This window comes from Herpailurus yagouaroundi, unplaced genomic scaffold, assembly GCF_014898765.1.
Source record: "Herpailurus yagouaroundi ecotype Mexico unplaced genomic scaffold, PumYag 160, whole genome shotgun sequence".
Taxonomy (NCBI): domain Eukaryota; kingdom Metazoa; phylum Chordata; class Mammalia; order Carnivora; family Felidae; genus Herpailurus; species Herpailurus yagouaroundi.
In genome coordinates, this window is record NW_024412401.1 from 20,293,887 (window position 1) to 20,311,987 (window position 18,101).

At 43.0% G+C, this 18,101-nt stretch overlaps 1 protein-coding gene across 1 annotated transcript; it reads left to right on the forward strand.

Annotated features, from left to right (window-relative positions):
- Positions 1 to 12,355: 12,355 nt before the first annotated feature.
- SPATA31G1 (SPATA31 subfamily G member 1) lies at positions 12,356 to 16,484 on the forward strand. The gene is made up of 2 exons (XM_040481576.1): positions 12,356 to 12,586; positions 12,990 to 16,484. Exons 1-2 carry the CDS (start codon positions 12,356 to 12,358, stop codon positions 16,422 to 16,424), a joined length of 3,666 nt encoding a protein of 1,221 aa, XP_040337510.1. The 3' UTR covers positions 16,425 to 16,484.
- Positions 16,485 to 18,101: the final 1,617 nt, after the last annotated feature.

Here is an 18,101-nt window from a genome sequence, read left to right on the forward strand (position 1 = left end):
GTTTAAATTCCATTAAGATTCTATAAATGGGAGTGTAGAGTCTGAAATCCCACAACTGAATACCTGGCAGTGCTCTGATGAGAAGGGCGAATCCCCAGGAGCAGAGAGCAAGGTCCTTGGGGTCCTCGGGCCACATGCGGAGAGGCGGTTCCTCTGCTGGGAGGACATTTGGTAGACGCTGTGTGGCTTCCCACAGGCAAAGGTCCCAGTGAACTCCGGAAAACAACCACATTTGCTGGGTGCTGGAACAAGGACGTTAAGGGGGAGGCCTGGAGCCAGATGTGTTGTGATTCCATAATCCCCAAAACGCTGCTACTAAATGATCATGTGAACTTTTTCTGGGGTGGGTTGGCACCCAGCTGCAGTCTCTGGGCATCGGCAGCAGAACAGTCTCCCAAACGTTCCTGGGGGCAGGCCACCAGCGGGCGATTGCTCAGTGAGCATTGCTCAGTGCTCCCTCCCCCAGAGTCTGAACAGGTCAAAGCTGCAGTCCCTCAGAAGTGAGGGATTGGGTAACACAGCCACACCTGAGGTAGAACTCAGGAGGGAGATACCTCCTGGTAACCTGATGGCTTGGTTACGGACAGCGTAAAAGCGGGGAGTAGATGGAAGCCGGAGATAAAGGAGGGGTGTGCAAATGCTGCTCAGGTAGAGCACAGTCTGTTGGTCCATCTATTCAATTCTTTTTTTCTTTTCTGTTCTTATTCTTAAATACAGCAAGAGAAAAAATTTATTTTTATCCTCCATTTCTATTAAAAATACTTTAAATTTTGGGGCACCTGGGTGGCTGAGTCAGTTTAGCGTCCAACTTCAGCTCAGGTCATTATCTCACAGCTTGTGAGTTTGAGCCTCACATCAGGCTCTGTGCTGACAGCTCAGAGCCTGGAGCCTGCTTCGGATTTTGTGACTCCCTCTCTCTCTCTCTCTGCCCTTCCTCTGCTCATGCTCTTTCTCTGTCTCTCAAAAAATAAATGTTAAATTTTTTTTAAAAAATACTTTAAATTTTTTCTACTATATTTTTTACATTTTGGTAAATTTTTCAAAATCTATTTTTTATTTATATCATTTCATTTTATTCTATTTCACTGTATTCATTTTTAAAAAAAATTTTTTTTCAACGTTTATTTATTTTTGGGACAGAGAGAGACAGAGCATGAATGGGGGAGGGGCAAAGAGAGAGGGAGACACAGAATCGGAAACAGGCTCCAGGCTCTGAGCCATCAGCCCAGAGCCTGACGCGGGGCTCGAACTCACGGACTGCGAGATCGTGACCTGGCTGAAGTCGGACGCTTAACTGACTGCGCCACCCAGGCGCCCCACACTGTATTCATTTTTAAAATTTTTCAAACATTTTCTGGTTTTTTGTTTGTTTTTCCTTTTCTTATCTTTCCCTTTTTTCTCTAATCTATCAAGCTCCTCTCAACAACCAGACCAGAACACACTTAGGATATAGCATCTGTTATTTGATTTTTTTGTGTTGTTTTTAATTTTTCAATTTTAATTTTACCTTATTAATTCCTTTTCTTCCTTCAAAATTATGAAATGAAGGAATTCACCCCAAAAGGAAGAACAGGAATAAATGAGAGCCGGGGACTTAATCAACACAGATACAAGCAAGATGTCTGAACCGGAATTTAGAATCATGATAAGAATACTAGCAGGAGTTGAAATAGATTAGAAAACCTTTCTGTGGAGATAAAAGCTAGTCAGGATGAAATAAAAAAATGTAACTGAGCTAAAATCTCGAATATGCCACAAGTGGCAAGGATGGATGAGGCAGAGCAGTGAATCAGCAACATGGAGGACAAACTTATGGAGAACAATGAAACAGAAAAAAGAGGGAGACTAAGGCAAAACAGCACGATTCAAGAATTAGAGAAATCAATGACTCATTAAAGAGGAACAACATCAGAATCATATGGGTCCTAGATGATCAGAGAGAAAAGGGGTAGAAGAGTTATGTGAGCACATCATAGTGGAAAACTTCTTTAACCTGGGGAAGACACAGACATCAAAATCCAGAAAGCACAGAGGACCCCCATTAGATTCAACAAAAACCGACCATCAACAAGGCATATCATAGTCAAATTCACAAAATACTCAGGCAAGGAGAGAATCATGAAAGCAGCTAGGGAAAAAAAGTCCCTAACCTACAAGGGAAGACAGATCAGGTTTGCAGCAGACCTATCCACAGAAACTTTGCAGGCCAGAAAGGAGTGGCAGGATATATTCAATGTGCTAAATGGGAAAAATATGCAGCCAAGAATTCTTCATCCTGCAAGGCTATCATTCAGAATATATGAAGAGACAGTTTCCCAGACAAACAAAGACAAAAAGACAGAGATCACACCATGCATATTTTCAGACCACAACGCTATGAGACTTGAAGTCAACCATAAGAAAAAATTTGGAAAGACCACAAATACATGGAGGTTAAAGGATATCCTACTAAAGAATGAATGGTTTGGGGTGCCTGGATTGCTCAGTCAGTTAAGCATCTGACTTCGGCTGAGGTCATGATCTCATTGTTTTTGAGTTTGAGCATACATTGGGCTCTCTGCTGTCAGTGCAGAGTCTGCTTTGGATCCTCTGTATCCCTCTCTCTCTGCCCCTCCACAGTTTGTGCTTTCCCTCTCTCTCCAAAATAAATAAACATTAAAAAAAGAAGAAGAAATGGGTTAACCAGGAAATTTAAAAAGAAATAAAAAAGGACATGGAAGCAAATGAAAATGAAAATATGACAGTCCAAAACCTTTGGGATGTAGCAAAGGCAGTCCTAAGAGGGAAGTGTTTGCAATACAGGCCTACATGAAGAAGGAAGTTCTCAAATACAACATAATTACAGATAAGGAAGATTTAGAAAAGAAACAGCAAATAAAACCTAAAGCCAGCAGAAGAAAGCAAATAATATAGACTAGAGCAGAAATAAACGATATAGAAACAAACAAACATAAAAATAAAAAAAAGAGCAGATCAATGAAACTAAGAGCTGGTTCTTTGAAAGAATTAACAAAATTGATCAACCCCAGCCAGCCTTATCAAAAAGAAAAGAGAAAGGACCCAAATAAGTAAAATCACAAATGAAAGAGAAGAGTTCACAACCAACACCACAGAAATACAATTATAAGAGAATATTATGAAAAATTATACACCAACAAACTGGGCAATCTGGAAGAAATGGATAAATTCCTAGAAGCATGCAAACTACCAAAATTGAAACAGGGGGAATAGAAAATATTAACAGACTAATAACCAGCAAAGACATTGAAACAGCAATCAAAAATCTCCCAACAAACAAAAGCCCAGGTCCAGATGGCTTCCCAGGGGAATTCTATCAGACATTTAAAGAAGAGTTAACACCTATTCTTCTCAAATTGTTACAAAATTTAGAAATGGAAGGAAAACTTCCAAATTCATTCTATGAGGCCAGTATTACCTTGATTCCAAAACCAAAGACCTCACTAAAAAGGACAATTACAGGCCAATAACCCTGATGACCATGGATGCAAAAATTCTTAACAAGATACTAGCAAACCGAATCCAATAGTACATTAAAAGAATTATTCACCACGATCCAGTGGGATTTATTCCTGGGCTGTAGGGCTGGTTCAGTATTTGCAAATCAATCAACATGATACACATTAAAAAAAGATAAGAACCATATGATCCTGTCAATAGATGCAGAAAAAGCATTTGACAAAATACAGCATCCCTTCTTGATAAAAACCCTCAACAAAGTAGGGATTGATGGAACATACCTCAACATCATAAAAGCTATATACAAAAGCCCCACAGCTATCATTCAAATGGGAAAAAACTGAGAACTTTCCCCTGTGGTCAGGAACAAGACAAGGATGCCTACTCTCACCATCACTATTTAACATAGTACTGGAAGTCTTAGCCTCGGTAATCAGACAACAAAAAGAAATAAAGGGAATCCAAATCAGCAAGGAAGAAACCAAACTTTCACTGTTTGAAGACGACATGATACTCTATATAGAAAACCTGAAAAGACTCCACCAAAAACCAAAAACCAAAAAAAAACCAAAAAAACAAACAAACAAAAAAAACCCCTGCTAGAACTAATACATGAATTCAGCAGTCACAGGCTGTTAAATTAACATACAGAAATCCATTGCATTTCTATACACAAAGCAACAGAAACAGAGATCAAGGAATCCCATTTGCAATTGCACCAAAAACAATTAGATACCAGGGTGCCTGGGTAGTTTAGTGTGTTGAGTGTCCAACTCCTCATTTCTGCTCAGGTCAGGATCCTAGGATCCTGGGATTGAGCCCCTGTTGGGATTCATGGAGCCTGCTTGGGAATCTCTTTCTCTTCTCCTTCTCCTCTCCCTCCGCTTTCTCTCTCTCTCAAAAAAAGAAAAAAAAAAAAAAAAAGATATGTAGGAATAAACCTAACTAAAGAAGTAAAAGATCTGGACTGTGAAAACTATGGAACACTTATGAAAGATTGAAGAGGACACAAAGAAATGGAAAAGCATTCCATGCTCATGGATTGGAAGAAAAGATTGCTAAAATGTATATACTACCCAAAGCAATCTATACATTTAATTCAACCCCCATCAAAATAACACCAGCATTTTTCACAGAGCTAGAACAAACAATCCTAAAATTTGTATGGAACCACAAAAGACCCCATACAGCTTAAGCAATCCTGAAAAAGAAACACAAAACTGGAGGCATCAAGATTCTGGATTTCAAACTATATTATAAAGCTGTAGTCTTCAAGACAGTGTGGTACTGGCCCAAAAACAGATACATCAATCAATGGAACAGAATGGAAAACCCAGTGATGGACCCACAACTATATGGTCAACTCATCTTCGACAAAGCAAGAAAGAATATCCAATGGAAAAAAGATAGTCTCTTCAAGAAACGGTTTTGGGAAAACTGAATGGCAACATGCAGAAGTATGAAACTGGATCACATTCTTACACCATACACAAAAATAAATTCAAAATGGATGAAAGACCTAAATGTGAGACAGGAAACTATCAACATCCTAGAGGAGAACACAGGCATCAACTTCTTTGACCTGGGCCAGAGCAAGTTCTTACTATTCACATCACTAAAGGCATGGGAAAAAAAGCAAAAATGAACTACTGGGACCTCATTAAGATAAAAAGCTTCTCTACAGCAAAAGAAACAATCAACAAAACTAAAAGGCAGCCTATGGAATGGGAGAAGACATTTGCAAATGACATGTGGGATAAAGGGTTAGTGTCCAAAATCTATAAAGAACTTCTCAAACTCAACACCCAAAACACAAATAATCCAGTGAAGAAATGGGCAGAAGGCATGAATAGATACTTTTCCAAAGAAGATATCCAGATGGCTACCAGACACATGAAAAGATGCTCACCACTCATCATCAGGGAGCTACAAATCAAAACCGTGAGATACCACCTCACACCTGTCAGAATAGCTGAAATTAACAATACAAGAAACAACAGGTGTTGCTGCAGATGTGGAGAAAGGGGAACCCTCCTGCACTGTTAGTGGGAATGCAAACTGGTGCAGCCACTCTGGAAAACAGTATGGAGGTTCCTCAAGAAGTTACAAATAGAACTACCCTATGATCCAGCAATTGCACTACTAAGTATTTACTAACCAAAGGATACAAAAGTACAGATTAGAAGGGGCACATGCACCCAATGTTTATAGCAGCATTATCAATAATACCCAAACTTTGGAGACAGCCCAAATGTCCACCAACTGATGAATGGATAAAGAAGATGTGGTATATATTATACAGTGAAATATTATTTAACCATCAAAAGAATGGAAATGCCTTGCCATTTGCAACAATGTGGATGGAGTTAAGAGTGTATTATGCTAAGCAAAGTAAGTCAGAGACAAATACCTTATGATTTCACTCATACGTGGAATGTAAGAAACAAAATAGATGAACGTATGGGAGGGGAAATAAAGAGAAGGAGGGAAACAAACAGCAAGAGACTTTTTTTTAAATATTTGTTTTGTGAGAAAGAGAGAGCACAAGCAGGGGAGAGGCAGAGAGGGGAGAGAGAGAATCCGAAGCAGTCTCCGTGCTCGTTGTGGAGCCCCACGCAGGCTCCCCCACCACTGTGAGATTATGACCTGAGCTGAAATCAAGAGTCCTTTCCTGTACTGAGCCACCCCCAAGAGACTCTTAACAATAGAGACCTAAGGGTTGATGGAGGTAAGTTGGTGAGAGATTGGCTAGACGGTTGATGGGTATTGAGGAGGGTACTTGTTATGATGAACACAGAGTGTTGTACGTAAGTGATGAATCACTGAATTCTACTCCTGAAACCAATATTGCATTGTACATTAACTAGAATTTAAATAAAAATTTGAAAAATAAATTAAAAATTAAAAAATAAAACCCTTGGGTCTGGCCTATCTACTAGAGGCCTCAGCAGGGTGGGCCTCTGCCCCTCGGGAGTCAGCCCCACCTCAGCCCACAGACACTGCTGTAATGGGCCTGTGCTGAGCTTCCTCCCACCATTCCCACTGGCGCCCCTCAGCCTCACAGTTCCTTTCATCTCCTCAGAAACAACTTCCTGGTGGCAGGGACCATGGACATCATTCCTCCTATAGATGAGTTTGAAGGAAGGGGAGTCTGAGAAACTGACCCCTCCTGAAGGAGTGGCTCCATGAGGTCCCACTGTCTTCTGACCAATCCAGACATTTTCAGGACACCGGGCCTATCAGGGACACTGGACAAAACTGTGTCCATGCAGCAAGTAGGGCTGGGCTGCTGGCAGGGCCCTTAATGAGAGACATCCATGTGGAGGAGGAGGGGAGAAGGGGAGGGGAAGAGACAGGGAGGCAGAGGGAAAGGAAGAGAACAACTGGTGAGTTAAGGCAGTAAAGGAGAAATCCATGCTCAGTCTCCTCAGTCTCCGTGGCGGAGGGAGAGAGTGGGTGGGGGTCCCTGGCACAGCCTCCCCACCCAGAGGCCTCACCCTAGGTGTTTGGAAAAGGCCCCCCCTCCCCCAATCTGAGCTGTGAGCTTAACTGCCCAGCCCACATGTCAAGGAAGCCAGGGAAGTTGACTTCAGTGCCCAGAAGTGATGCCTCAAGCGGTGGCCACTAGGAAGCCTAAGAAAAGAATTCTGAAGCTCTGGAGGAGGTCATAGCGGGGGTGCCTCTCCAAGAAATCCCACCCATTGTTCATTCTAAGTACTGAAATCTAACCAAATGCAGATGCTGGGGTTAAAGCAGTGGGCTGAATAGACAAGGTCTCTGCCCTCAGATAATTAAAACACAAGTTACAATCTAGTGTGGAAAGTGGTAGTGGGAAAGGGGAGGATAAGGACACCCATCCTAGCTTCGGAGAATGTCCCCAGAGGGACACCTTTCACTGTAGCAGGAAGGAAGGAGATCAAATCCAACAGTTTTTAATGATGAAAGTTCCCATATGATGGCCTCTGGTTTCTTTGAAAAGTGGAGGTCTGGCACATGTGCTAGGAGCCTGGACAAGAGCAGATGAAGAAAGTGAAGAAAGTTTGAATTGATTTTGAGTAGGACGGGAGAGTTTTTAAGGAATAAATGAAGTAAGATCCATGAGCAGGGAGTTTTGCCTGTTTTGATTACTGATGTATCTCAAGTACTTAGAAAAATACCTAGTGCACATTAGGCACTTAATAAATGGAAGGCATAAATAAATAAATGCTTTTCGAGTGATAGTGGAGCTGACCATTAGTTGTAGACCATGAATTTATAGTGACACCAACTTACTCACATGTATGATTTTATCTAATAGGGCTAAACTGCTTCCTAAGGGGCAGGTCTGGCAGAGGCAGAATTGGGATTTTGACCAGTAAAAACAATGAAAGGAAGAACTGAGAAGCATTTAGGATATGATTAAGTGATGGACCATGAAGTCTATCACAGAGAGGGAGGAAATGAAGGCAAGAGGTTGTTGATGGACTAGGAGAAAGATGAATGGATGTCCTGACAAGGTTGCAGAATTGGCAGCTTTAGGACAAATCTAGAGTTTGAAGTCAGAGGGATGGCAAACTATTTCAGAAGGCAGAACAGTTCCTAATGATGAGGCTTCAGATATGGTCAGAGGTGGATTAGAGCAGAGGTAAATAACTCTAAGGTGAAAAGGGCTAGGAATTAAGAGTCATTAAATGATCTATCAACACAGATGTTTGGGTCTCCGTAGATTCCTCCTCCTCAAGATCTTACCTGGGCTCCATCCCGCCCCTTCCCCAATCTTCAAAGGATCTGCATTCACACTTCAAGCCTTAGATCCTAAAGTGATAATGGCATGGCTGAGCCAGAAAACAGTATGGGAAAGTTAGAGAGGGCTCTAGTGGACATCTGTTTTATTTTGTTATGATACCAGCATGCACACACTTTTCTGAAAACAGTATGTTTGTTTCAGGTAGCAGGAACTACCACATCCCTGCTTCTTCAGTCTCAGTCCATGTGCAGGTAGAGTGTGACTCCAACCTGTCAGAAGAAGCATTCTGTTCCCGTGAGCAGTTCAGTGAGTAGTTTGGGGATGGATACATGACCAACTGGAACCCACAGGCACAATGTTGTCAGAACAACACCACACATTGTCAGCTTCACTTGAACCTGCTATGACACAAAACTGAAGAATAAAGTCAGCACAGAAGACAGAGAGAGAGCCAAGAAGTGGAAACTGAATGCTGATAGCATTGCATTGAGTCCCTGTATCAACCCTACTACCTAAAGCTGGCCAGCTCTAATCCTGGATGGTTCAGTTATGAGTCAATATAATTCCCATTGCATTTTATTTTCTGTCACTAATATCCACATGATTCCCCAGAGTTCTCAAACTTGGGCTCTATGTATATTTATTAGTTAATTTATCTATGTATATTATATAGTTAATATATATTAACCTCTCTGTGCCTCAGTTTGTTTATGTGAAAAAAGATAACAATACCTACTTCAAAGAGTTGTAAAGATTAAATGGAGTAGTAAATGTCAGAGTATAAATTAGTTCCACAACACTGAAGAGCAGGGAACATCACATTACATAATTTTTCAAAGTTAAATCTGGTTCAAAAATCTCATTTACTGGAGTTGGAAGACATCCAATATTAAATCATGATGGGGGGGCTTTTTTCCTCTTTAGCATGGCATACAGTGACTAAGAAAATAATCCCCCTCAAAAAAAAAAAAAAAAAAAAACCCACTTAGAAAAGAAACTTGGGTCTTGATTCTGTCCTGGTTGCCACGTGGATGCGCATTGTATAAACCCATATGACGATTCAGAGGCAGGGTGGCTCCACAGCGTCTCTGCCAGGTATGCAAACTAGCATCTTTTTGCTGCAGTTCCCAAGACCATATGCTAGATGTTTAGTGCCCTAACCATTAAATCAAGTTTCCCCATCAGAAGTCCTGCTGCCTCCTAGTGGACTTCTATATAGATCCTGTCACTCATGGAACCCATCACTACATCTCTTTTCTCAATTCCTGAATACACTTCTATCCTTGAGCAATTCCTCCTTTCAATCATCCTCCATCTTCTTCTCAAGAACACTCAGCTAAATTAAATTCCCTTCCCACACAAGAGCTTGGATAAGGTTGTAGACTAGGTGTCTTGAAACTTTGGTTTGGGTCTAGAAAACATATTACCAATTCCATGGGAAAGAAACCTAGAATTCTTGCAAGACAGGTGAGCAAAGTTACCTTTTTATACTACAGGATGTCTCCTTTGGCAAAGGAGCAAGGAGACAACAATTAATAACTTGGTAAACTATCCTGCCATATATGTAAATTAGCTAACACAGAATAGGTATTTAATATTGCTTTCTCTGTTTCCCATTAGGACTCAACTTACCTTCTTCATCCAGAGGTAGCAAACTCAAATACCAGGCAGGTAATACAAATGAGTAAAAATGGACAAATGTAAGAAAATAAAATCATAGGCACAATGAAAAAAACAGCAACTAGCCCTTAGTCTTGGCATTAACAATAAGAACATGGTAAGAACCATGGTGCATTGAAAAGCAGACATACATTCCAAGGGAAGCCATTGTTACTTACCTCTAAATGGCCTTTACTTTGTGGAAATGAGAGTCTAGTGCTATCATATTTTAAACTTGAAATACTGATTATTATGTACAATCTACTTGTTTTACAGCGTTGACTACTCCAGCTTTTAATGCTGGCCACAGTGAGCCAAATGTTACATATCAGTAGGTCATTTTTAAGCCCTTTAATTGTTTCGGCTGCTACATATATGCTGCTATCAAATTTTACATCTTCACCATGGACTGCTCTTCCAAACTTCAGATCTATGTATCTAGTTGCCTCCTGCCTAGTTTTTTTCTTGCCACAGTCAAATATCTAAATGGAGTCTATCACCCTCTCCCCACCCAGCCCTAAATTGGTTCCAAGGTCTGTGTTCTCTACCACAGTAAAATGGCACTAACATACACATTCAGTTTCCCAAGTTAGAAACCTAGAGTCATTCTAAACTCCCACTCTCCTCCACCCCATCCCATTGGTAATGACGTCTAATCAATTATATCTTTGGAATTCTACTTGAATTCATTATACTCCATTCTTACCTTCACTGCCTTGATTTAGACCTCATCATATGTTTTGCCTATACTAAAGCATAAGTTCCCTAAATAATCTCTTGCCTTAATCTCTTTGCCCTCACTAGAGTCAGTATTCTTTCCAAGACACACACTTGATCTTGTCACTTTCCTGCTCAAATCTTTTCAATGATTTCCCATCATCTTCAGGATAAATTTGTTTTTCACTGATATTGAGGCCCCTTTATGATCTTATTTATCTTTCCAGGTCCATCTCTTACTGCTTCCCCAACCTCCACACATTGGAATACCTTCAATTTCCCTAATGATACATGCTTTACCTGACCTAGCACCTTTACACAAGCTGTTCCTCCTGCTTGAATTGTCCTCCCCTTGTTCCATATACTTTCATTTTCTTGGTTCCTCAAACCAAGTTATTAATCACCTCTTCTGGGAAGCAGCCTCTGACAAGCAACCTCCTTCTCCAGGCTGATTAGATATCCTCCTCTGCCCCCATAGTACTCTGTGCATATTTCTATTTTAATTGTCTATTAGTTGACTGTTTGCCATACACACACATGCACACACTGAAATGGGACCTACTTTAGTGCAGACTCTGTCCTATTTCTATCTCCTCAAAACTGAGCACAATACCTGATCTATAGTAAGCACTCATTAAATACATGTTGAATGAATGAATGAATCTAGTCCAACTCATGATACCTATGGGAGAAATCTTTCTTGCCCAAAATCACATAGCCTATCAGTGACATTATCTTAGAGAACCCATCTCTTTAATTTCAGCTCCATACTCTTTCTTCCAGATTAAGCTGGCCTTTGATGGGGGTGGGATGAGAAGAGAGGCATTAAATTGTACTGAGATGGCAGAGATTAAAGTTTGGCCTTAAAAGAAAGAAATGATGTGTGGGGTACCTGGTAGCACAGTCAGTTAAACATCCGACTCTTGATTTCAGCTCAGGTCATGATCTCACAGTTCATGAAATCAAGCTCTGCCATTGGGCTCTGTGCTAACAGTGTGTAATTTGCTTGGGATTCTCTCTCCCTCTCTCTCTCTGCCCTTCCCCTGGTTCCTTTCTCCTTCAAGATAAATAAACTTAATTTTTTAAATAAAAATAAAAAAATAAAAGAAAGAGCTGACATGGAACACAGTACTGGCTTTAAGAGAAAGAGGGGCAAATGAAGAAAAATGGTCAAGAGCATTTGATCTGGCATCCTTAACATAAATGCTTGCCAAAAAGATCTCAAACAACCTAAAGTCAAAGACAGTTCATAGCTGACATGAGAGTACGAGTGGAGGGGGGGCAGGGAGGACAGACTTGATATATTAAAGATAGAACATGGCTTGTAAACAGAAACCTTAAAAGAAATAAATTTTAATATAACATACACTATGTACTATCCTAATCATATGAATTTATTCATTTAACCTTCAAAACAACCCTATGTGGTAAGGAATAATATCATCCCCATTTTACAGGTGAGGAAACTGAGGCACTAGAAGATTAAATAGTTTGAGATTTCACAAATAGGAAGTGGCAGAACCAGGATTTGAATAAGGCAGTTTGATGTTAGAATCCATGTCCTAATGACAAGGCCTGAAGCATAATTCTGACACTGGAAATCAAGACAAAAAGGAATCACTCAGGTTTCACTGTCACAAAGTACTAGTTGCCTGGTAGAGGCAATTTTTTGGCTCTAAATTCAGGGAAAATGCTGTTAGGCATGGGGGGGATGGGAGTTCTTTGTTCTGTGATGCAGTGATGACCTCAGGGTAAACTGCCACTAGGTGGAGGAAAATGGAATGGTGGATAGAAGGCCTGCTTGGGGCTGAAGGGGACATGGAGCTTCTCTGGGGCCAGTTGACCCATGCCCTGGCCTGTAGACACTGTGGCAGCAACTGCCTCCAGAGCCCAGGGAATCTGGTGACACTATTCTTATTCATGATTTGGCAGATCCAGAGATGGTGGCAGCTTGGGAGGTGGCGACAGTTTCAACTGTGGTACTCTGGAGACATGATGCAAGGCAAGGTAGGTGACATGGATGTGCAGCTGGGTGAATGACTCTTGACACCACATGTGAGTTCAGGTGAAAAATCATTGACATGGATGTAAGCACAAGTGAATGACTGACTGACTATAAGCCTTAAATGTGAGGCTGGATGAATGACCATTATTAACACCAGATTTGAAGCCAGGTGGGTGATTACTGACCCTAGATGTACAGTTATGTAAGGGAATGCTGATCTCCAAATATGGGCTAGGTAATGGCCATTAACACCAGATAGGTAAGTGACTACTGACCACAGATGTGGGGCCAAGTAAGTAACTTCCCTCTGGATGTGGAACAGAGATTGAGGGCTTCATGCCTGAAGCCAGAGCCTTGTGTCTCTGAAAAGGCTTCATGCCTGAAGTATCTTTCTCCACTCCTCAGAGCCTACCACTTCTGCTTGATCACCTGTGGAAGCAGAAGTCAGAGGAGGAAGAAGAGGAGGCATCTCTGGATCCACTGAAGCCATGTTCTTTTCCCAAAGAAGTTCCCATTGGAGGGCAAGCCACCACAGTCCCATGTCAACAATCCCACAGTTCTCAGGGCCTCCACAAAGCCTCAGAGGCACCAAAGCAAGTACATACACAGACCCCAAGCCCTTCCAGATCCTTCCCCACATTTCAGATCCTGACCAATTTGCCTGTCAGGCACAAAACAGCAACAGGAAGTTATCTACATCAGAGAAAAAGCCAGCTCTTCTGGGGTCTCCCCTCTCTGCACAGTGAGTCGTTGGAGGCCATCTTCCTGAGCTCAGGTGGCCCCTCTCCCCTAAAGTTGTCTATTGGCCCTTCTGTTTTCTTCAACCAGCTTGCCTTCCTGACTAGGTCCAACCTGCTGCTTCCCCAGTACTGCTCCCCAACTCAGCCACCTACTCATGAAATCCATACTAGAGAAGATCTGGAAGGGATGGCCCTCGATCCTCAGCAACTTCCTCCTCTATCATCCCCTTCTGTCCCATCATCACCACTCCATCTTAAGTCCTTTCCCATGGACCACAAGGGAGTCCTATCTGGTGCTAAGGCATATCCACAGTGGCTTATGCAGCAGAATGAGATCCCTTGGGTCTCTGAGGATCAAGCCCTGCACCTACAGCCTAAACTCCAAATAACCAGACCCTCCAAGCTTTCCCCACCATCTGAGGTCTGGTGGAGTATGCCACGGGATCCCAGCCTCCAACAATACATTCTAGATTCACTCTCTGCCTCTCTGCTATATCCTTCTAGCCTTCTGGCAGTCCTGACAAGATTTGAGGCCCCATGGAGGACTATGGGGCAAAATGAGGCTCCCAAAGCCTCTGTGCCAGCAATGCCAGCTCCCAGCCCAACTCCAGCCTCCCTGCCAGAACTTCAAGTCAGCCCTACAGAAGAGCTGCCTGGATCTAAGGCCCTCTGGGAAACTGCAAGGCAAAGACAGTATCCTCAGATCTCTGAGCCTTCAATCCTGGTCCCTTGCCAATCTGTAGACCCCATGACAGAGCCTCAAGGAACTAGCCCCCTGGGAGTTCCACCTGGATCTAAGACTCAGTGGAGAACCATAGGACATAGAGAGAGTCCTCAAGCCTTTGAGCCTCCAATGCCACCTCCCTGCCAACCCCCAGATTCTCTGTCAGAATTCCAGAAAGTCATCCCTGAAGGACTTTCTGCACCTAAGGACTTCTGGGGAACCATAAGTCAGAGAGAGAGTTCTCAGACCTCTAGGTCTCCAATGCCATGCTCCTGCCATCCCCTAGATCCTCTGCTAGAACTCCAAGGAGGCAGTTCTCTGGGTGATCCATCTGGATATAAGCTCCAGGGAGGACACAGACAAGATTCAGGAAACGTTTGGGCCTTTAAGTCTCCAGCCTTGGACCTCAACCCAGAGCTCTATGCAACTAGTCCTGCATGTGTCCCACCAAGATCTCACACTCCATGGAAGGACAGGCAGAGTAGAGAACATCTTTGGATCTCTGCAGACCTAGTTTCTTCTCCCAGTCTTCCCTCATCCTCTCTGAGTCCCCAAGGAGTCTTGTCTGAGTACAAAGCCATGTGGGAGACCAAGGGACAAAGAAAGAACCTCTGGACCTCTGAGTCCCCAGACCCTGTCCATAGCCCATCTCTAGCTCCCATTCTAGAACTCCACAGAATCAATCCTAGGGGAGGCCTCACTAGATCAGAAACTGCATGGAAAGACATTGAGTATTCTAGGAATTCCTGGGCTTCTGAGCCCCCATCTCTGGCCCTCAGCTCACCTCCAGCTCTTACAATGGAGCCCCTCAGAGGTAGCCCCATGGGGGTCCTGTTTGATTCTGAGGCTACATGTGGGGACATAAAAAGGAGCAAGAACTCCTGGACCTCTGAGATCCCGGCTCGCAGCTTACCTCAAGACCCACATGGAGTCAGATCCTTGGGGGCCCTGTCTGACTCTGAGCCTATTGTGGAGGATAAGGAGCAGAAAAAGATCTGTTGTATTACTGTGTCTCCACTGTGGATTCCCAGCCCACCTCCAAACTCTATATCAAAGTCTCCCATAAGTGAGCCTACTGGAGACCAATGTACCTGTAAGCCTAAAGGGGAAGCTGTGGAGCAGAGAGACAACTGCTGGGCCACTGAGCTCCCAGCCCCAACCACCAACTCAGTCTCTGCTCCTCTACCAGATCTACATACTGACCTTGAGTTTGTGTGGAAGAATGTGCAACCAAGAGGTATCCCACAGGGGTCCAACCCTCCAGCAGTGGATCCCCTAGAGCCAATACCCTGGCCTTCCACCTTAGGTAAAACTCTGAAAACTGAGCCCAAGCAGCTTGATCTACCTAAGAAAGAGCTCTTCCCAGGGGCTAAAGTAGAAACTCCATCCTTCCAGGGAGGGGCTGTCCCAGAGGTGCCCACCCACTCTGGGATCCAACCCTGGCACTGGAGTAGAGAGTTGGAACTCAGGCTGAAAAAACTACAGGAAAGCCCTGCTTTCAGATCCCCTGACCCAAGTCATTCATCTGGCAGCTCCACTGCCCTAAGCTCCACAACTCTAGGCACCTGGAGACTCTCTTCCTGTCCCCCACAGCAGATTCATCCCTCTAATTTGTGCCCCCACTCTTCAAGCTGTCATCCCCCAAAAGTTCAGAGCACAGTAACTCAACCTATTCAGGTCTCCCATTGTTACCACTCCCACTCTTCTTCCCAGCCTCAGCCACAAGAGTCTAGCAGGGCAGAACAAGGGTCTCAGAGAGAAGAAAGAATGAAAGTGAAGATGGTGGCCCAGATCTCATCCCAAGAGCCACGTATTCTCATGGAGGCTGGTGAGAACTGCCCAGGCCTGGGCGAGCCCTCAAACCCTAAGGTCCCAGCCTCAGGCAAAAGAAACAAGGCTTCAGCCCTATCTTCAGCCAAGAAGAGAGAGAGCCCCAGGAAACCCAAAGCAGGAGACCACAGAGGAGGGGATATAAGACTGGAGTCATCCACAGTTATGGGGAAGAGCCACCCAGCACAGGTTGGAAGAGTAAAGGAAGCCTCTTTAAGCAGACTTTCCCAAAGATCTCAGCACAAGGACCAGAGCTCTCAACACACTGCTGCTCTCCCTCAGCAGCTTCACTCTAAGGCAGCAGGTCCCCAAATTCATCAAGGGGCAGGGTTGGGAGCTGGTGACATCTTGACCCCTCAACACTCTAAGCACTGCCCCTGGGCCCATATGGAAAAGCATCTCTCCTCCCCCACACCTCAGGTTCCCCTTACGAGGGGTCTCCCAAGAATGTTAGCCAAGTTTCTAGGTACCCATGGCCCCTGCCCACCAAATCCAATAAGCAAAGGAAAGGCTGGTAGCACTGGCACCCAATACCACAAGACCTAAAGCCAAACCAGTTGTGGGGTAGGGAGACAGAGGAAATCCTAATAAACTAGGTGAACTAGATAAATTCCACTCATGTCGTCTTTGGAGTTTGGCAGACTGGGAATGTCAGTTCCCTATTAACTTCTACTATAGCTATATTCCATCAGGATTTTGTAGGCTTAACTTCTCAAGCCCTTCACAGATGATCATCCTGGAATCCACACATCCCTGTTCTACAGGGTAAGCCTGTAAGGAGACCAGGGGAACACAGTCCAATGTTGCTCTTGAGAAAAACTTCACATCGAATGAACAGAAAAAAAATACATCTATTCACATGGACATAATTAGTCTGAGTCCAGGCAGCTGTTCTTGGTCCTGGGTATAAGTCCCCTTCTTCACCCATTTGATCCCTAAGTTCTCTACACGTCGAACCATTTCTTCTCAGCCCTCTGCTCTTTCTCTCCCTAGGTGAGTTCATCCATTCCCAGGACCACAAAAACAAATGCTTTTTCACATGTTTAGTAGCCATCTGGATTTCTTCTATAATTGCCTGTTTATATTTATCCATTTTTCTACTGCTGCCATAACAAATTACCACAAAACAACAAATTGTCAGAAGTCTGACATGTCCCACTGAGCTGAAATCAAGGTTGGCAGGGCTGCAATCCTTTCTGTAGGCACTGAGATCCATTCCTTGTCTTTTTCCACTTTCTAGAGGCTGCCCACATTCACTGGCTACTGGCCCTCTTCATCTTCAAAGCTAGCAAAGGCAAGTCAAGTTCTTATCACATCACTCTTCTGCCTCCCTCTTCCAATTTTAAGGATGCTAGTAATTACATTTGGTCCATCTGAATAATCCAAGATACTCTTCCTATCTTAAAGTCCTCCTATTTTAAGGTTAGCAATCTTAATTCTATCTGCAACTTTTAATTCCTTTGCCATGTAAAATAATATATTCACAGGTTACAGAGATTAGGATGTGAACATCTTGGAAGGAATATTATCCTGCTTACCAGAGATATCAACCTATTACGCATACTGCAAATATTTTCCCCAATCTGTGGCTTATTTTCAAATTTTAAGGTGACTTTTACTGTACCAAAATTTAACATTTTTTTAAGTAATTAAATCAACCAACATTTTCCTTATGACTTCCAAAATACTTTCTTCTGGTGCTTTTACAGTTTTAATGTTTAGATTGTTACTTTTTGAGTATGATGTGAGAATCTAACTACCCCCACCCCAAAATACAGGTCCATTTTTACCAATACCACTTAAAAAAATGTCCTGAACTCATCTCATTAAGTGCCATATTTCAAAATACAGCTCATTTTTAAAATTTTTTTTAAATTTTTTTAAATGAAATTGATTGTCAAATTGGTTTCCATACAACACCCTGTGCTCATCCCAACAGGTGCCCTCCTCAATCCCCATCACCCACTTTCCCCTCCCCCCCGCACCTCCCATCAACCCTCAGTTTATCTCAATATTTAAGTGTCTCCCATGGTTTGCCTCCTTCCCTCTTTGTAACTTTTTCCCTCCCTTCTCCTCCCCCGTTCTTCTGTTGAGTTTCTCAGGATCCACATATGAGTGAAAATATATGGTATGTCTTTCTCTGCCTGACTTATTTCACTTAGCATAACACTCTCCAGTTCCCTTCACTTTGCTACAAATGGCCAGATTTCATTCTTTCTCATT